The sequence below is a fragment of the Sceloporus undulatus genome, chromosome 4 (genome assembly GCF_019175285.1).
Source record: "Sceloporus undulatus isolate JIND9_A2432 ecotype Alabama chromosome 4, SceUnd_v1.1, whole genome shotgun sequence".
Taxonomy (NCBI): domain Eukaryota; kingdom Metazoa; phylum Chordata; class Lepidosauria; order Squamata; family Phrynosomatidae; genus Sceloporus; species Sceloporus undulatus.
Window position 1 is genome coordinate 242,954,033 of NC_056525.1, and position 21,635 is coordinate 242,975,667.

Here is a 21,635-nt window from a genome sequence, read left to right on the forward strand (position 1 = left end):
TGTTTCCTGCTTCTCCTCAGGGCTTGAGGCAGGGTAAAGAATGTTAAAATATAAATCACAATTAAAAACACTTAAACCTACAGTTAAAATACAATAAATATAAAACCATTAAAATACACTCATAGGAGTTCATATACAAATTAAAAAGTTATGACTTAAAATTGACTGGGTAGGCCTGCCAGAAGTTTATGTATACGGCTAGATCAATTATCTAAACTTTCTATGTGTTCTCATGCAAAAACCAAGGTGTAACAACCACAAATATGAGAACCACAGGCTGAAATCAAACCACCTATCTATAAATACCCTCAACAGATTTTAAAGGTACAACTAGAAGTATCTTCTTCTCCTTTTCCCTTACAATATACTGAGTTTCATAAACATTGGTATTCTTACACAGGTAGTTTGTGAGAGTCCAAACTTCCCATCCCTGGGTCAGCATCATGAAAAGGTTTGAAAGACATGGAAAGAGATGGAAGTAGGTTGAAAAAAAGTAGTTCCTTGAAGCCTCTCTCACCCATGAAATAGTCATTCATCTACGGCATCCTCTGAAGAACTATTTCATCATCCTTTCTGATGAAAAAAACCCATTACGCAAGTTCCCTTGTTTGTCATCTGCAAATGTCATCACTTTCTGCCTAATAAATGAATGTGGCAAACCAGAATTGTTCAAAAAAGAAAACTTTTCTGAAGTCTTTGGGGTTTTAAAAGAGATTGGGAGAGCACACCAAAGATTTTCACCATTGCCACCAGGTATGTCTAAAGCATTCAGCAGCATAGAGTGAGCTTGCATTGATGCAGTTAGGATTTTGTCGTGATTTTCATCTACAAAAGAAATACTAAATGGCCACAAACAGGTCAGAATTGATTTCATGGGATCCTTGAAGGTGAAGACTAACTAATGTGTAGCCTGTCTCTGGGGATGTTTAGCCTGGAGAAGAGAAGCTTAAGAGGTGATATGATAGCCCTGTTTAAATATTTGAAAGGATGTCATATTGAGGAGGGAGCAAGCTTGTTTTCTCCTGCTCTAGAGAACAGGACCCGGAACAATGGATGCAAGCTACAGGAAAAGAGATTCCACCTGAACATTAGGAAGAACTTCCTGACAGTAAGGGCTGTTCGACAGTGGAATGCACTCCCTTGGAGGGTGATAGGGTCTCCTTCCTTGGAGGTCTTTAAACAGAGGCTGGATGGCCATCTGTCGGGGATGCTTTGATTGTGATTTCCTGCATGGCAGGGGGGTTGGACTGGATGGCCCTTGGGGTCTCTTCCAACTCAAGGATTCTATGATTTGTAAAAGTACTGGAAAGAGAACCCACACTGAATTTAGTGGCTGTCAGAGGATGATACTCTGAAAGAATAGCTTGGTCTTGACCTAATATAGTCTTTTGCTTCTGACTTGACATGGCAAGCAAGGACAATGCAACTGTAGAAGAAAACTAGGCAGTTGTGTAGCACTATATTTTAGCAGCTGGCAGTGATATTTGGGGATGTGCTGATAATTTGTTGAAGTTCCTTAAAACATATGAATTTTTGTGTGCTGATCCCCTTTAAAATTCTCTTTTAGAGCCAAGAAATTTGTCACCTGATGACTCAGGTGTGAGAATTTCAGATAATTCATTTGATGCATCTTTACTATTGTATTTTGTATAGCGCATTTCCATCTTTTGCCCTTCAGTCTATTTTTGTATGTTTGTGAACCCCTTTGAGTTCCAATTATGGGGAAGATGCAGAATATTAGTGAAGATGAGAACAACTTTAATGACAACAGAATTTAAGAATAGCACAGCTGAAACAAACCTAGGGTTGCCAGTGAGAAATCTCATGGCATTAGTACTGTCTTCAAATCTGTGCATTTATATTTTTCTCCTTTGCTTGATTTTTTTTTAAAAAAAGATTGACATCCTTCATGCAAGTGTTGTTGATCCTTAATATAACCTCCTATATTATATTATATTATATGATCTGGGATTGCCTTGTGTGGTTTGCCTATTGTGTTTCTATGGCTGAGTAGGGATTCAAACCTTGACCATCCTGCTCAAACCACTATACCATGCTGTCTCTTGCATGGCTATAGCTTAGCCTGGTTATTTTGAGAGGCATCTTAGATCAAAATAGACAAAGGCAAAGTAGTGTATAGTCACTGCTCACCTATGGGGACAACATCTCCAAGAAGGAAAGGATATATATATGTGTGTGTGTGTGTGTGTGATGTGGATTTTGATTAGGATTTTATCACATGGGGATTAGGATTTTATCACATGGGGAGTTTGCTGGGATTTAAGGGTTATTCCCAGGATAAATCTTCTGTAATTGCAATGTTGTCTAAAAATCTTCGCCAAATCTCAAGACTTTGCTGGCAAAATGCCTTTTTAATCCTGTCTTTTCCTGGCAAACTCCCCTTATGATAAAGTCCTTGGAGGAGAAACCTTTAATCCATCTCTAAATTGGAAAGGTCTAGCAACCAAAGGAGCTGTTCTTAGTATATTGACAGTGAGATGCAGAAATTGTGTGTTGGTAGTTTTTTTGGAGGGGTGTCAAATGACTGGATTCAAAAACAGAAAATATCACATGGTGAGGGGAAAGGTACCTTGATAAAGTTTATGAGGAGGTTGCAATGAAGACAAGCTAGGATGTGATTTCCAGTCCATATTGGGTTTAACCCAGGCCCATGTATTACTCCCTAAACTTAATAGAGGATACAGATCTAAGGCATAGTAAAGATGCATGCAATATTTATTTTTTTACATTTCAAAGATTTATATCTTTCATTTCTCCCACACACAATATACAACTTTTCCTCTTTTCAAAGACAAATAGGAGGAATTTAAAGCAACTGTTGAGCCTCTGTGTTAAGTTCTATAACATATCTATAGAGCTATGTTGTTGTTTTTTCTCATGATGGGGAAAACTGTTGAGACAGCCTTATGTGCCCTGCCTTTTTCTCTGGTTATAGATGCTCAGTAAGGGATTCTGGAGGCAGCTGGTGCTTACCTTGCCTGTTGTAGGCAGATACACATCAGGTAGGATCAATTAGAGTAGAATCCCATTCTTTGCCATCTCAAGCTTTATGGCATTGTTCACTGCAGACACACTGCTGCAGCCTAACACCAAGAACCTATTGTTATTTTTTAGCCCTCCTTCATCATCCTTTCACTGCTGAAGCTGCTAGAAATCTCCCAGTTGAGGAAAAGTGGCAGCTCGGCTGGTGTAAAAAGGAAAAAGGTTGTTCTAGGTTTTGTTAATTTAGCCACATCTTTCATTAGGTTAATATCATCTAAACAAAAAACTCGTTAATAGATTACTTATGATACTTTCACACTGATTTTTCATTAGTATTGTATATATGAAGCCCACATCCTGTTAGTGATATGCACACTTGTAAGTGGAGCTTAAATTAATGTGTGTATCTTTTTGGAAGAGGCACAGAAAAGTTCTCACTCACCTTTTTTGCCCTGATATTCCTCATCCATGAGAGCCAGCACAGTATAGTGGTTTGAGCATTGGATTATGACTCTGGAGACCAGGTTTCGAATCCCAGCGTTGCCATGGAAACCCACTGTGTGATCTTGGGCAAGTCACACACTCTCAACCTCAGAGGATGGCAATGGCAAACCCTCTGTGAAGAAACTTGCCAAGAAAATCCCATGATAGGTTTTTCTTAGAGTCATCATAAGTCAGAAACAACTTGGAGGCACACAACAACATAAAATCCATGTCTATCAAATCCCTGGCAGTAAAGGGACTGCCATTGCTATTGTTTATTGTGTGGGTTGGGTTGAATTCCAGTGATGAAAATGTGGTTGGTCTGGGCTCCAAGGGGAAGGGAAAAGAGGATTTACTCCATAAATAAATGCATCCTCACTTCTTTCCCCCTCCAAGATGAGATCAACTGTTTTACAGTCTGAATTCCCTCCTTCTCATCCCTTTCTGTAAATTACAATAGCAGAAGTCCTTCTGAGGGACCTCTCCCACTGCCAGTGTAGGAAGCAGACACAGAACTATGAGGGAAGATCATTATAATTGTCTTGGTTGTAGGGTCTTGTCCCAAGTTGTTTAAATCTGCCAGTTTAAAATACTGTGTGTTTTTTTTAAAAAAAGTTGCCATCTTTGCTGCTTAGTAATATTGGCCATAGCAAATGACTTGTCTTTCTTTGCTCATGCTGTCGTTTTTAGGCACCATGTTAATATATGAAATGGAAAACAACACATCTGATTATGGCAACCCAAACCTTGTGGGTGATGTTTGGTAAGTATGTGATTAAACAATTTTATGCACTGTAAAATCAACCAAGAACTAGAGAAAGTTATTTTTGGACTACTTCCTCCTCAAAGCCTGAGCAGAAGCTTAGAAAGAGATTAAAAGATAAGCCCACCCATGCCTTCACTAATTTTGGTTAGTTTAAACTTGGGGTGATGCATAAACCACCAAAGTAAAAGAAAAAGCAAATTGTGCAAGCTCCAATAAAAAAAATGATTTGGAATGATCCCATATTGATCCTTTCTAGCTGTGAACAATACAATTCTCCTTTTTTTCCCCTTCCACAGGGAATGGAAAAATCGGTCAGATCCTGTTCCACGTCTCCATGTGGAAAAAATTTGGTAAGTGTGTGAATTTATTCAATACTTTCATCAGAAGTACAGTCTGCCCTTGCCATACGAGGGGCATGAGGCAAATTTTGTATATGCTCAAGTCCCATTTATATGAATGGTCCTCGCCGCTCATTTTCTGCCTCAACATTTGCTGTCTGCATAAGCTTAAAGCTGCATATGGCCAGGGTGCATATGCTGAGGGCAGATTGTAAGCCTAACTAGAACTAACTACCCAATATCAATACCTATGTTGTAACCATTTCACATGGCAGTATTTTAAGGTGGGAATAATGCTATGGAGTATAAATCCACCTCTGGAGTATAGAAGAGAAAACAACTGTGAGAAAAATGATGGGGTGCGTGTGTATGAATTAGAAAGTTTATTCATTCTCATTATATATACAGATAGATAGATAGATAGATAGATAGATAGATAGATAGATAGATAGATGATGGTGGAGATAGGAAAACTAGTCATTGGATAATCAAGTATTATTATTAGAAGGAAAATTAATGAGGATTGTGATGAAGTAAAAGAAAAAGGATGTACTTTTCTCTTGGCATAAGGACAGGGTGCTATGATATTTCATTATCAGATGCTTCATTGTGAAATAATTTTCTTTTACACTGTGAGTACACACAGAAGAAAATTTTACCATTTCTTACATTTTTGTAAACCAAAGATGAAACATATGTTCTTCAAATTCACGCTAATATTAGTATTCATTACCACAGCATAATATATAATGAAATTTTAGGCCCACCATGAATTTTTTGACTCGAGGAGGTTCTGTAACCCACAGGTTAGCAATGAATCCTCAGAACTTGGAAACAGTAGCTTTAGTAAGGTTTGGGAAAAGCCGACATGCTGACTGGAAAATTCAGGGACCTTTCCAAAGTTTTGGAAATCTTAAGTCTTGGCTTAAGATTAAGTCTTTTACCCCATTTTACCAGTGAATACAGTATAATAAGAAGTAGGGAACACAAGAAAGAGAGGGAAAAAACTGTTCAAGAAGGAAGCAGCTAAGCAACAGTCGGAAAAAAGAATTGCCAAGTAGACCACAAGTTGAACATGAGTCAACAGTGCAATGCGGCAGCTAAAAAGGCCAATGCAATTTTAGGCTGCATCAATAAAAGTATAGTGTCTAGATCAAGAGAAGTAATAGTGCCACTGTATTCTGCTCTGGTCAGGCCCCACCTGGAATATTGTGTCCAGTTCTGGGCACCACAATTCAAAAAGGACATTGAGAAACTGGAGCGTGTCCAGAGGAGGGCGACTAAAATAGTGAAAGGTCTGGAAACCTTGCCCTATGAGGAATGACTCAGGGTGCTGGGGATGTTTAGCCTGGAGAAGAGAAGCTTAAGAGGTGATATGATAGCCCTGTTTAAATATTTGAAAGGATGTCATATTGAGGAGCAAGCTTGTTTTCTGCTGCTCCAGAGAACAGGACCCAGAGCAATGGATGCAAGCTGCAGGAAAAGCGATTCCACCTCAACATTAGGAAGAACTTCCTGACAGTAAGGGCTGTTCGACAGTGGAACACACTCCCTCGTAGAGTGGTGGAGTCTCCTTCCTTGGAGATCTTGAAGCAGAGGCTAGATTGCCATCTGCTGGGGATGCTTTGATTTGGATTTCTTGCATGGCAGGGGGTTGGACTGGATGGCCCGTGCGGTCTCTTCCAACTCTATGATTCTAAGGTTCTATGATTCTAAGGCTCCAGTGAGGGACTGGAGAACCTGCTGGACCTCAAGGCATGGTTCTTCTCCCTCCCACATTCCTGCCCCTTCCAGTCACAAGTGGTGATATCAAGGCCACAGGTGGAGCACCTCATTCCTCCTTCATCCTCCCTGTACGGAAAAGGTATGAGCATAGAAAAGCAAGGTAATCCATCTGAAGCTTGTGGTCAAATCTTATTCCGCTTTTGAAGTACCAACATAGTGTGTTTTGATTCTCCCTTAACAACCTCACATAGTTTTAAAAATGGAATAAGGAACCTTTGGCTCAAGGGTTAGAGCGAAGCACCCCATTAAGGTTCTTCACCCATCTTACGGGGTGAGTGAGAAATTCTAAGATTTGTCTCCAGTCAATCATTCCAGAAATAAGAGCTAGCATTTCCTAGTGGTTGGCACTGCAGAAAATACTGGCTTTTCCCCACACAAATGATCAGGGAACATAGTCATGGAATATCATTTTTGCCAATCACACTCTGTGCTGCACACAGTACCAAGCACATTACATGCCAAGTCGAAGGCTTTCATGGCCGGCATCCATATTTTTTTGTGGGTTTTTTGGGCTATGGGACCAGGAAGAAACTTTTCTGGAACATGGACACATAGCCCAAAAAACCCACAAAAAACATTACATGCCACTGAAGATATTAGGCTACTAGTGGTAGATACAGAAAAGTTCACTGTCCCCATGAACTTGACTAGAAGTGGTATGACATCAATTCCTGTGAGCATTTCTGGCTAAAAAGAAACCTGTTTGTATTTTCATTTGTGGTTATGTTTTTGGCTGTGTGTTAGTTAAGCCACTCTCATTGAAGAGTCTAGGACTGTGAACTTGATTTGATTTTGAACTTTTAAATAAATAGTGGCACACACAAGTGCATGGGAAGGGTCCAACCCCACTTCTGATTACCTTGGCAGGCTCAAAACTGAAAACCCAAAGAACTGACCAAATACCACTAATTTACCAAGAGCAAACAGATTGCAGAAATAAAGTAAATAAAAGTGTAAGTGATATTTCAGTTGAGCCCTTTTATGATCCCCCCCCCCACATCATTGCTAATCTGCTCATATCTTCCTGAAGAAAGCCCTGAAAATGTCACCCACTCAGGGGGAAAATGAAACTTATTTTTAAAGACAAAAGAAACAAAAACAAACCCTGAGGTGCAATATAAATAGATTTTCAATGTAATTTATATAAGATATTAAGGTGCTTTTTTAATATCTAAAATGTATGAATTAGTTATCAGTTCACAAATGTCAGTCAAAACAATATGATGATGTGAGGGGGAATCATAACTGGGAATATTTTATTTGTGGATACACTTCCATAATAGAAACTGATTCACTTTTTTCTCTTTTTTCACAGGCCACATTATGTAGACATTAGCAATGGTGGATCCCATCCCCTCACAAATATTATGGATCATTACAATGGTTTTGGGGGTTCAGGAAACAGTCTAACTCCTTACTCAGACATCAATGGAGCTATTGGGACTTGGCATCCAATTAACGACACTAATGATCCACTTTCTGAGAATATAACAATAATTTTTATCAACAGTTTCATTGTTATAATCTGCCTTTTAGGGATTGTGGGGAATGGAATGGTCATCTGGCTTCTTGGCTTCCGCATGAAGAGGAATCCTTTCACCACCTACATCCTGAACCTTTCCATAGCTGACTTTGGGGTTCTCATCTTTCTCATTTGCACTGCATCATCTGTGACTGTCGACGCCCAGTATAACAGAGCCAATGTTCAGTTTCTGTTGTTTTCAATATTTTTTGAATTGTTTTTTTTCACATATTCCACTGGCCAGTGTCTACTGGCAGCTATCAGCATTGACAGATGTTTGGCTGTCCTCTTCCCACTTTGGCATCGATGCCACCGGCCCTCACATTTATCCAGTATTGTTTGTACCCTAATCTGGATCTTCTATTTCTTGCTCTCTGGAATTCACTTCACTCTCCATAGCATCAAGAGCTCTGGCAGATCTCCACTGTTGTATCTACTTATTCTCAACGTTGTCCTTTGTACTCCCATCATGGTCACTTTCACTCTAACCCTGGTCATTCATGTCTCGTGTAAATCAGAACAACGCCAGCAGGGAAAGCTTGTTACCGTCATCTTGCTTACACTTCTCTTTTTCCTCCTCTTTGCTCTTCCACTAAATGTGATTTATATATTCAATTATTACTATTATTATAAATTTTTCTCCTCCCTCATGGTAACTGGTTTTGCTTGTAGTTCTCTGAACAGTAGCATCAATCCACTGATTTATTTCTTAGTTGGGCGGAGGCAAAAGAAGGGTCAGCCCAGGGCATCCATGAAGGTGGCACTCCAGAGAGTTTTCAAGGATGAGCAAGATAGTAGGGAAGAACAGAACACAACCAATGAAACCCTTGTGTAATGACCCTTTATGGGTGGAAGAGAGAGGCCACCTATTTCAACATTCTTCTTTTTTTAAGGCACCAAAATAAATAAATAAATCAGGTACTATTCTTTAGTAGAAGGAGAGCTTAGTCATGCTTGATCACAGCTAATCAGACCCCAATGAAATTCACCTCTGATTGGTGAAGAGGTAAGACAGGAGATACACTAAGAGGAAGCATCATCTCAGTTCCTTTACATTGGCTGAGAGGTGTAACAACCTAGTTGCATAAAAAGAGGGAAAGTGCAACAGATTACCCAGTGCAATGAAGGCAAACTAGAAGACAGTTGCTGTATGTAGAATGCCAGGGTGGCTGAGAATATTATAGTTCTCATAACATAAAAATACCAGTCAAGTAGATAGAGTTATCAATCCTATCTAGCAGAGTGTATTATCTTTAATGGTAACTATGGGGTGAAACAGACAGCCCTTTTGTGGCAGCTTTCCAGTAGCTTGGGGGCATGTCATTTAGATGATGCATGCCCCCAAGCTGGCAGGAAGCTGACCACCCAATCGCATGGCAGGAGCTTTGCAGTGCTCTGGCAGCATGGCGTTTATATGCTGCATGCCACAGGAGTGCCAAAAAGCCATGGTGGTTGCTGGAAAAGGTGGTGTTTTTTTTCCAGTGCTGCTTCTTTCTGCACTAGAAAAAAGCCAGATCGGGGTGGTGGTGTGTGGTTGATGTGGCACCAATTTGGCAGTCAAAGGGGAGATGTCAAGCTGCCCCTTTAGGGCTGTCTTTTTTGGCCCTATTTTGAAGTAATGCAACGTATATAAAAGTACAGCAAAGCTGAATAAATATAATGTATTGGAAACGCTACCAAATACTGCACATGTATTAAAGTGTAATATATTAGTCATGGCAGTGGCCACTGTCTGTGATGCATATGTTCCTCCAGAATAGATATGAAACCATATGCCTAAATAATGTAAAGTTTACATGGGATGATATTCCCCAGGAAGATTGTATATATATATCTGTGTGTGTGTAATGTGGTTTGGTTCACACCAATAAATAGAAAGGAAGGTTACAAAGCTTTATGTTTATTTTCCCATTACATATGACAAACTATCAAGGTATAACACTGCTCTCCATCGCTGGAAAAATCCTTGCAAGGATACTCCTGAACTGATTAGTTCCTGCTATTGCAGAAGAACTTCTCTCTGAAAGCCAATGTGGCTTTAGAGCTAATAGGAGCGCTACAGATATGGTATTTGCCCTTAGACAACTGCAAGAGAAATGTAGAGAGCAGAACAAAAGACTCTATGTAACATTTGTCGACCTCACTAAAGCCTTCGACACTGTGAGTAGAAAAGGTCTGTGGCAGATCCTGGAACGACTAGGATGTCCCCCCAAATTCCTCAAAATGATTATCCTGCTACATGAAGGCCAGCAAGGTCTTCTAATAACTAATGGTGTGAAACAAGGTTGTGTTCTCGTTCCAACTCTATTTACAGTCTTCTTCAGCATGATGCTCCAAAGAGCTATGGCAGATCTCAAAGAGGAAGATGGCATTTATATACGCTAACGTACTAATGGTAGCCTGTTTAACCTAAGCTGTCTGAGGGCTCGCACTAAAGACTCTAAACTACCTAGTCCGTGAGCTGCTTTTTGCTGACGATGCTGTTTTGCTACAGCTGCAGAGCACTTTGGGCTGGAAGTCAACCTGAAGCAAACAGAAGTTCTCTACTAGCCTGCACCACAGGAAGAACACTACCATTCCCACATCACTGTAGGCAAATCTGTGCTTAAGCCTGTTCAGCAGTTCACCTACCTGAGAAGTAGCATCTCCTCAAACATCAAGATTAATAACGAGATTGATCACAGATTAGCAAAGGCATATAGTGCATTCAGAAGGCTTCACAAAGAGTCTGGAGAAACAAACACTTGAGGTGAAGCACAAAAATCAGTGTGTATAGAGCCATTGTACTGTCTATTCTCCTTTATGGGTCTGAAACATAGGTCACCTATCACCAACACCTACGACTCCTCGAATGCTTTCATCAGCACTGTTTATGCACAATTCTAAATATACACTGGACTGACTATGTGACAAATGTTGCTGTCCTTGAGCAAACAGTGATCACCAGCATTGAGGCCATGCTATTGAGGACGCAGCTGCGCTGGGCAGGACACGTTTCTAGGATGGAGGGCCATCGCCTCCCAAAAATAGTCTTCTACAGTGAACTCGCCACGGGTCAGCATAAGAGGGATGCTCCAAAGAAGAGATACAAGGACTCCCTGAAACAACATTTCAGGCTCGGCCAAACTGATCACCAACAATGGTCCGCCCTGGCCTCGCATCGGGAGACATGGAGACGCACTATCCATGATGCTGCAGCTTTTTTTGAAAGCTCACGGTGAACGTGTCTCGAAGAGAAACGACAACGCAGAAAGAACCGTAACCCGGAAACATCACCCAAGGAGACTTTCTCCTGTGCTTTCTGCAACTAGACTTGTTTATCTCGGATCGTCCTTTTTAGTCATCGATGTGCTTGTACAAAGCGCGGGATGAGTCCTTCCTGACTCTTCATTCACGAAGAAAAGCCAGAGAGAAAGACATATGATCTAGAAATTATGATACATATTGTATATTTAAGGGGAGTAATAATGTTAATTTGCCTATTTGAGAGTGTTACTATTAATGTTTCCCACCTGGACACTACCACTGCCCATGAGTTGAAAGTTCAAGTGATGGTTAACAGGAGGGAATACCAGGGAGATACAGGTTACCTGACAAGCAGCTAATCCCTCCTGAATGAAGTACGTTTGTTATAATGGGGTGGATGGAAAGATAATGGGGAAAAAATCAGATGATAATGATGGATTTACCCCTTTTCACTCGCTGCCCCTCACTCCTGGAACCTTCTTCCCCCACAAACAAGAGCCATCACTTCTTTAACCAGCTTCAAAATGGAGTTGAAGACCATCCTGTTCAGAGAAGCTTTCCCAGGCATTGCATAACTGTCACTTGCTATTTGATGTTCTTTTGTTGCCTGTTTTATTGAATCATTTCCTGTATTGCTATGTATTTTATATGTATTATCCTACTAGTGAGGCAGGCTAACTCCAACAGGCCTCCCTGGAAGAAGATTAACCATCCATTATGAAGCCAAGCCCTCCCTCCAGTCCACCTGCCTTGGTCCAGGCCTTGGAGGTAGAGAAGAACTGCTGGCCCTCATCCCCTTCCCCACCACCTTCCCCTTCTCCTTTTGTGTCATGTCTTTTTAGATTGTAAGCCTTAGGGCAGGGAATCGCCTAATTAAAACATTGTATGTACAGCGCTGTGTAAATTTACAGCGCTTTATAAATAAAAGTTAATAATAATAATAATAATAATAATAATAATAATAAATCATAATCCCATCATCCCCTGCTGCTCCTGCATCTCCATCTCACCCCCTCTGCTACCTATCCCATCATCCCCTGCTGCTCCTGCATCCCCATCTCGCCCCTCTGCCACCTAACCCATCATCCCCTGCAGCTCCTGCATCCCCATCTCGCCCCCCTCTGCCACCTAACCCATCATCCCCTGACTGCTCCTGCATCCGGATGAAGGATGACAGCTAAGGAGAGGGCAGGGAAGGAGGGCAGCATCCACAGCCCCACTGAGCATGTGCAAAGGTGCCGATTCGAATCGTTGACCCCTCAAAGTATGTTCTGGTGTGGTAATACAATGTGCACTCACTCCCCTTTGCTTGAATCCTCATCATGTGACTTGCTTGAAATCGAAGTGACTTTGCTTCCCCCTCAATTCGGAAGGGCAACAGAAAGGCAACCAGGTGTGGTAAAACTTCATGTTTTAACTTTAATTCACATTGCTAGACAGGAGTGACTCTGGATCTGGTGTGAAAAAACATCACACTTTGCATTGCTAGAACAGGAGTGACTGCGGATCTGAGCTGCAACCCCCCCTCCCCCATGTGTGATAAGGTCCAAACAAATTGCAGAAATGTAAGTGAAGTTTAGCTGAATCCGTGTATGATTCTGCCCCGTGACTTGTAGCTTCCTAGAGGAAGTCCTAAAATATCATGCAACAGGATGGAATATGAAACTGATTTTTTTAAAACAAGCCAAACAACCCTGAGGTGCACTATAAACAGATTTTCCGTATAATTTATGCAATATATTAAGGTGGTAATAATAAATAATAATGTTTATTTTTAATATCCTTCTAAGCAAAGGGCAGAACATCAAAGATACACAAACAGGAACAAAACAAAACACAACAGTATAATGAATAAATATAAATAAAACTATAATATACTAAAACACCAAAATAACATACTAATATACTAATCTAATAATATATACTAGGTACTGTTTTAATATATCAAATGTATGAATCACTTGTGTGATCTCAAATGACAAAGAGGCAAAATTATATGAATGCTGGGGGAATCAAAATCATAATCATGTTATCTGTGGATAAAATTTCTTAATAAAAATGGATTCACTTTTTTCTCTTTCTGTTCACAGGAAATGTTATGAAGAGATTAGCAAGGTTGTTTCCCATCCCCTAACAAACCTGAATAATGACATTGGTTCTGGAGATTCCAGAAACAGTCTATCACCTTACCCAGGCATAAATGGGGAGTACAGTGGTACCTCGGGATACGAAATACCCAGGTTACGAAATTTCCGGGATACGAAAAAATCCCATTGGAAATAATTGTTCCGGGTTACGAATTTATTTCGGGTTACGAAAAAAAATTTTGGTGCTTTTCGGCGCTTTTTCGCACGAAACGCGGCTTTTCCCCATTAGCGCCTATGGCAATTCGGCTTACGAAGGCTTTTCGGGTTACGAAAGCGGCCGCGGAACGAATTAATTTCGTAACCCGAGGGAGCAGTGTACTGCAAATGGGCATCCAATTAACAGCACTAACGATCTACGTTCTGACAGTGTAACCACAATTGTTATCAACAGCTTCATTCTTATAATCTACCTTTTGGGACTTCTGGGAAATGGAATGGTCATTTGGCTTCTTGGCTTCCGCATGAAGAGGAATCCTTTCACCATCTACATCCTGAGCCTCTCCATAGCTGCCTTTGGGGTCCTTATCTTTCTGACAATCAGTAATGCTTTGGTGATGTTAGTGGATCAGTATCAGGGAATCAATATTTTCTCTCTCAATATTTTCTCCTAATATTTTGGAGCTTTTTTTCCCCTCACATATTCCACTAGCCATTTTCTCATGGCAGCCATCAATATTGACAGGTGTGTGGCTGTCCTCTTCCCGCTGTGGCATCAATGCCCAAAGGGTATTCAAGGATGAGCATGAACATAAAGAAGAGCAGAACACCACAAGTGAAACTGGCATTTGATACCATTTTATGGACATTTAGGACACATTGCTAATGTTCACTGGTCCTCTTTATTATTATTATTATTATTATTATTATTATTAACAACAAATATTGGCTTTTATATATTACATAGCAGATTACATACTTTATACATTTCATATTTCCCTATTTGTAAATCACATTGTTGCCCGTTTATCTTTCTTTATACAATACTCCCCCTCCCCTTGCTATACAACAGATTAGACATTCATTTTGGCTCAAAATAAAGCAATTGTAAATTCAGGTTCTTTCTTAGTTTACTTCATTACTGTTCTATCTGTATATTTCTGCTAATAATTATATTTTTATGGTGCACAGCATGCATCTGTGATTCTTACTATATTTATGCATCATCCTTAAACTGTATTCCAGCTAAGCATTTTTCCCACCTTTATATTATTTCATAAGAGATGATTTTATCACATTCATATTAAAATTTTATTTTCTAGTACTTTTATCTTCTAGTCACCTGACTTTGTATTGGCCTTTTCTTAGGCTATTACCTAATTACATCAAAAATTGATTCATTAAGTCACTCAATCTACAATTTAATGAGATTGTTAGCCTATCCAGTTCGATCATATCCAAACATTTTTAAGCCAGTTATCAACTGTTGGTATTTTATGCCCTTTCCATTTTTGTGCATATTAAATATAAAATAAATTTTAAGTGTTTTCACCCTTCTTTCTCTTCTACGATGTTTAGCAAGAAGCACTCTGGCATAAGTTTGATTTGAATTTGAAGTATTGTTTGAAAGGAGTTGTGTATCCTTTTCCAAAATTGGGCTGCTAATGGGCACGTCCACCAAAGGTGGAATAATATTACTTCACTCTTGTCACACTTCAAATATTTGCCATTTTCCTGTTGGCTTATCTTTGTCAATTTATTTGGGGTGCGATAGCATCTGCGCACCATCTTATAGTAATTCTCTTTTAAGTGCATACATAGCATAAATTTCAAATCCTGGCCCTATGCTCTCTCCCAACACTCCACTCGGATAGTGCAACCAATATGTTTTGCCCTTTGGTCTTCTTTTTTTTTTTTTAAATCTTAATGTTATTTTTTAAATAAAAAGCTGCTTCATAAATAGCATCAAGAATGGATTGGAACAGGGTTTTTTTTAATTATGCAATGTTCATACAATTGAAAGGGTCTGTGAAATCAAAAATGTGTATGCTTACAAACTGCAACAACTGAATGGCACATCCCTAGTGGTGCAAACGGGCCCTGTGCCCTTTCTTCAAAACCTCCATTGTTTGTAATTATGTTTAATGTTTGCTGTACTCCTTGTAACCAGTTACCCCATCTTACTGTGATGGACAGAAAGGTGGGAGCCTACCGTTTTCATGGATCAATAGCAATAGCAATAGTAAGTACGTTTTTCTATCACTTATCAGTGAACTAACACACAGTTTATAATGTGTAAGCCAATTACCCGCAACAAGCTGGGTATTCATTTTGCTAACCTCTGAAAAGATGGAAGGGTGAGTTGACCTTGGAGCCCTCTGAGATAGAACTTATGGCACTGTGGCATTTAACCACTGTACCACCAGGACTCCTTTTGGATGGATCAAAGGCCATGGACTGTTGCAAAGGTGGTACACACAGCCTTCAGAACTGTGACATATTAAAAGGCATATCTGTGAATACTGCCCACATGTAACGTTCCTAAGAACTGCACACTCATACCCATAATTTGCCCTCACCTCTTCCCATTGTATCTGTCATGGCGGCTCAGCTTGGTATTCCATGTATCCCACTGCAGACTCAATATGAGAAAATAATTTGTAGCAAAACATTTTACAAGACACAAAGTTGAAAGCACTAGAAATTCAATTTCCAGAATACACAACACATGGTACCATGCTTTGAAAAACCAACTGGGCCTGAAGTGCCCATTTCTTTTGCATTTGAAAAATAATGCAAATCACTTTTCATTCACACAGGGGATTTCTGAAATATCCAGCAGAACCAGCAGGATGCCTGTGGTTACTGTGGGTCAAACTAATGGATTTCTCTGAAACACTGTCATTATGTAATGTTTATGCCTCTCCCTTGCTGAACAAATATAAAACATCCATCTGATATTCTCTGCCAAGCTTCTTTTATTCATCCTTGCACTAAAGAGAATGTGACTGGATTCCTGGCATTCAGGAAGGAGAACATCTCTGTCTTCTCTAGTCCTACTTGTGAACAAATTGATGTAATTGGACAAAGGTAGGATATTCCATATCTGATACCTTTTACTGATGCTGACTTCTTCTCTTCATTGGGGGGCACTTGCCCTTCCCTTTAAAATTATTCCTCATCAAAGACAATCTTTCTCATTAAGTGCAAAGGATTTCCAAAGCTCAGTTCCAGGATATTCTATGTAAATTCTTTGGCCAAACTGCTTAGTCAAACTCTTACCCAAAATAGTAATGGACTATGTTTAAATGTCATTATATTGCTTATCTTTATATGTATCTATTTGTTTGTTCATGATTTTAGGAAGTAATTGTTCCTCTCCTTTTTCTTTGGTTAGGTTACTAACATTTATTTTACTAATTTTGACTTGCACAATGGACATAATCAATTCATGGTCACATAAGTGGAGCTTTACCATTTTACAGGATCTAAATCTTATTATTAGTTCCAATTAGGAAAGAGCTAGTGAATCAATTGAATTTACATATGTGTTGGCACACCGTTCATCAACTGATTGAACAAGTCTAACCAGCAGAATTCCAGCCATGCAATCACATATTTTTGGATGATTCACCGCTGTCTTCAATGTACCACTTTCTTCACAGAGATTACAAAAACAGAATAATTAAACTTATTCAGTCAGTTGATGTGGAATTCCTATGACACAATGAGATAACAAGCAGATGCTTTGGCAATGCACAGTTGGTTGCATAACATAGATATTCAACAGAAGGGTGGCCAATTTTCACCTGTGAGATGTTAGAGAGGAGGGGGTATGTGGATGTCATTAGCCAAGCTGGCCTGAGAAATCTGAGGAGGAATATAGATTTATGTGTGTCTGTCAGAGCTCATCATTGCTTTATAAATGGCTGTGGCTAATAAGGCATTGCTTCCCTTGTGCTCCTTTGCACCTGTGACCTCCATCTCTCTCTCTCTCTCTCTCTCACACACACACACACACACACACAGAGAGAGAGAGAGAGAGAGATGCCAAATGACTGTATGAATAAATTCTAACATTGAGATAATGCTGAGCTGAGCTGGATAAGTTATTCTCAGGGTTAGAACCCTCCCTACTTAGAAACTTGCCATGGTTCTGGACATGAATGTAATAATCCCCTAATACATTTAATCACTGCTTTCCATACAGTGTGCACTGGCTATCAAGCAGGAAGGTGAGGAAACCAATAGTTAACCTAGACTTTAGGAACTTCTACACTAGCAACAAAATCTGGATGCAGCCCAGAGCATCCTGCTCCAAATCCACTACACAAGTTCTATACATACTATCACAGCAGCAAAGCGGACTGAATGCATAATGGCTGAGGACACTCAAAACTTCACAGGTATCAATGGTATGTACATTGCATGGCCTATCTGATTTGCTTCTATGCTGCTTCTGATAACTACTGCCACCACCATTTTCCCACCCAGAAATTCAAAAAGGCAAGAAGCAGTGCTCCAGCCCAGAAAATAGAAGGGACCAGTGCTTCTTTTAGTTTTTCCCAAGACAGAGTATGCTGCCCCCTTTCTTCACTCTACTCAGAGAAGGAGATGAGCCCTTTTCTTTCTTTCTCTTCTTCTTCTTCTTCTTTGATAAGAATTAAAGAACAGTATATACATGGAATCATGGATAGGTTGGCCCAGCTGTTTGGATCAATGTATTGACTAAAATGTTTAGCCATATACATGAGCATATACAGTATCTTCATGTGAGTCTCTTTTTAAGTCACAGAAACATTACATCTCCAAATGGATAAGACTGTTTTAAAAAGCTGTTACTAACTTTTGCCACCTAAAACTGTTTTATGTAGATGTTACAGGACTTCTTGAATTGGAAAGCAATATGTCAGATTATGGCAACAATTCATTCAACTTTAACATGAGGTAAGTAAGTGATGTCATTAAAATTTTCATTGGAGATGGAAGCAAACTATCTGATCATTTCATACCTTTCTGAAATTAGGAATCCCTCACCACCTCTGCACTACTGCTCTTGACTGACTTCCAGTCACCATGGAGCCCTGGTGGCACAGTGTTTAAATGCCTGTACTGCAGCCATTCACTCAAAACCACAAGGTTGCGAGTTCAAGACCAGCAAAAGGGCCCAAGCTCGACTCAGGCTTGCATCCTTCCGAGGTCGCTAAAATGAGTACCCAGACTGTTGGGGGCAAATTAGCTTACTTGCTAATTAGCTTACTTGCTGTTCACCGCTATGATCTTTGGAATAGCGGTATATAAATAAAACAAATTATTATTATTAATTATTAAAAAGCCTCCATCATTTCACAGATGAAAACTGGAAACATGTGGCCAATTAACATAAAGATTCTGCCTCGTCTCTTCTCTCCCCCAGCTGAGTTAAATGAGTGCAAACTACATTTGCACTCTGAATAACTTTGCAGCAATTGAAGTAAGATGAGGACTAAAGCGTGCTACAGATCGTCCTTAAAGGACGGTCTGGCGGCAGTGCCGTTTGTGCCACCGGCAAGCCGCAGCGGATATATCGCATGGCTTAATGGCGGCAAGAAAAAGAAGCTGCAAAAAGCGGCTTCTTTTTGCAGTGCACCAGTGACACCATAGTGCGCCATTGGCGCACTTGTGATGTCACCTGGGCACCGTGACTTCGGATGTACTAAGGTTGTGGGCGTCGAAGAGAGACACTCCCAGGCAACCCTAGTACATATGGAGTACATACAAAATGGCCTGTCTGGAGAGGGCCTAAGAGAAAAGGTGTGAGGGGTAGGAGGATGAGGAAGAGAGAAAAACTGGGACATTATAACAGAAGCTGAAAAGGTGAGCTGATAGAGGATTAATTGGGGCTGCCACTGCCAGGTCAAAGCAGTTGTAAAGTGTATTTTCAATTGAACTACAGCCAAAGAAAATCTTTTGGTGAAGTTGGGCTGTGGAAGAAGCAAAACTGGTGCATGTCTTTGCGTTTGTGGATGGTTTGGAATGGTTTTCAGGTGGAATACTGCCTGGAAATCACACTGATTTATTTAAAATAAAAACTAAAAATGGGAAGAATGGTTTAGGGCCATGAAAGTCCTGTTTGGGCCAGAATGCAATCTGTGGGGCACACTTCCCTCCTCCCATACAGAAGCTAAATAAACTGCATACTCTTGTAAATTAAGGGGCTAAGCGGACAGAGAGGAAAAATCAGGTCACTCCTGGTTTTCCTATACTTCCACAGAGCCTGCTCCATAGATGGGCCAAACACCCACAGACATTTGCACCATGCAATGTCAACCTGTACTGCTAGATTTATTTATTTTATGCATGCACATAAACACAACACCTGTGACTGCCAATTACCTCCCACATCCCATGCAGTCATCCCATTGGATGCCCTGTGTGACTGGACACACAGTTTTACAAGCGATACACCACCTGTACAGTACATTGATACACCCAGTGACTCATTGACGAAGTACAGTCATAGAGTCCACCATACATGGCCCCTTCACCTCATAGCCCCCTTATGGACTGTCTAGTCTGTATATGTGTTCATTACTTCTATTGCATTACTGTCGATCTGCTGTATTTGTTGCAATTTTGCCTCATGGGGTGTGTGACTGTTCAATGGCATGATGGGTTGATAGTACAGCTGGCCGCTCATGCACCTGTATGCTCAACACATGGGGGGGTTGCCAAGCAATGGCACCAGGAGTGGCAACTCATGAAGGCACATGCTCCAGACCATTTCCATATGCCACTTAGGCTTTCCTGCATTCCTACACTTGTATCATGGTGTTTATATACTGGTGTGGTAACGTGTATTTTCAACATTAGAGCAGCGTAAAAAGGTGGGCTTTTTTGTGTGTGGACGTTCTCATTTTTCACTCCAGAGTATGGCCTCCTCCTGGTTTCATGTTGTTTTGGTCTCATGCATCATCTAAACAACTAAAGCCTGAAATGGGGTGAAATCACTTGATTTTGCCAGTGTGGATAACTCCTTAGTAAGAGCTTACAGTTACAGAACTGGTGAAGAAAGAATTAAGAATTAAGAATGCTTGGAAATATCAATTGGAGGGTGAGAAGAGTTTCCTAAGATGAATCTCCTAGGACAGTAGGTGTCATGGAACATGTCTTTGGATGTCATTAGATCAGGTGCCTCCCCTTTGACTTTCTCTCCACCCATCAACCAACTGTTCTCAGGCAACACTACATGGTAATTCCAACAAAAGGCCAAGCTCTGGGGGGAAAACCTACAATTGAATACAAATAAATATTTAGCAGGGGGAAAAAAGTGTTGAGGATTGCACTCTGCAAGAGGCCACAAGACTGAACTTTTTACTCAAAATGATACCAGGCATACAGCCATACTACATATACTCTTGTACTCGCCACAGTCCTCCCAAACTACAGGAAATTAGTCCAGTGTTGAGGAAAGCAGAAGATGGGAAAGATCCATTTCCATATTCAAACTAACCAGAGTTCCTTATAACAGGCAAGCATACAGGCAAACATAGAGAGGATGATTAGTTTAAACTGTGGCTGGTGAACACTCCAGCATCATAAAACAATGGTAAAGAAATGGGAAAATTGTACAAAGTATAGCAAATGAATGATATTGCATCTGTATTGTTCTTTCTAACGTGTTAAATATTTACAATCTCATTTTTATATATATTAGCAAAATGAAAAATGATTCATTTGATGGTCCTCATAGACTATTGTATGATGTGGGAAGGATTTGGTAAGTATATTTTAACAATTTATTTCTTTTATTTTTGTAAAGAAAGACATCCCATAGGAGCAATGTATGCAAATATGGTATACTGTTATTAAGCTAGTTGAGAGCTTCAGTTACATCAAGCTGTTCTGGTGAAAGGAGAAATATGAATTAATAGCTAATGGTGAAAATATGAAGAGCAGCTCTTTACAACCAGAAGAACTAGAAGTCCATTGACTAGAAGGACTTGGGTGCATTACTCATCCAAAGATATTAGATGCTTCAGTTCATCTTGTGGCTGGTTTTTGTATCATTTTGTATTATTCCCTCCCAATGTGTGTGTGCAGACATGAATATGTATATTCAATTTCTTTCTATCTGACCACATTTAGGTTATCTTGGAAGGAAGGCTAGTAAAACATTGAATGAATGAATGAATGAATGAATGAATGACTAAAGTGGCATTTCCAAAACTTAGAAAAGTTTATTTTGTGGACTTCAGCTCCCAGAATCAGCTGATCAGCATGTCCATAGTTGCATTTCCTTCAGTTCTCTTGTAGGGATAGTATACCATCACAGTGTAGTGGTTTGGATAGAGGATTTTATTTTTGTCTATAAATAAATGATGATGATGATGATGATGATGATGATGATGATGATGATGATGATGATG

At 40.0% G+C, this 21,635-nt stretch overlaps 2 protein-coding genes across 2 annotated transcripts in view; both read left to right on the plus strand.

Moving 5' to 3' along the window:
* Nucleotides 1-4,181: 4,181 nt before the first annotated feature.
* On the plus strand, nucleotides 4,182-8,732 carry LOC121929174 (proto-oncogene Mas-like). Its single transcript, XM_042464484.1, has 3 exons — nucleotides 4,182-4,249; nucleotides 4,549-4,602; nucleotides 7,691-8,732. Exons 1-3 carry the CDS (start codon nucleotides 4,182-4,184, stop codon nucleotides 8,730-8,732), a joined length of 1,164 nt encoding a protein of 387 aa, XP_042320418.1.
* Nucleotides 8,733-17,605: 8,873 nt separating this feature from the next.
* Nucleotides 17,606-21,635, plus strand: part of LOC121929175 (mas-related G-protein coupled receptor member H-like) — a 7,540-nt gene continuing 3,510 nt past the window's right edge. The window contains exons 1-2 of the mRNA XM_042464485.1: nucleotides 17,606-17,642; nucleotides 18,102-18,174. Of these exons, the coding sequence (XP_042320419.1) occupies nucleotides 17,606-17,642; nucleotides 18,102-18,174 (110 nt within the window). The remainder of the gene's footprint in view (nucleotides 17,643-18,101; nucleotides 18,175-21,635) is intronic.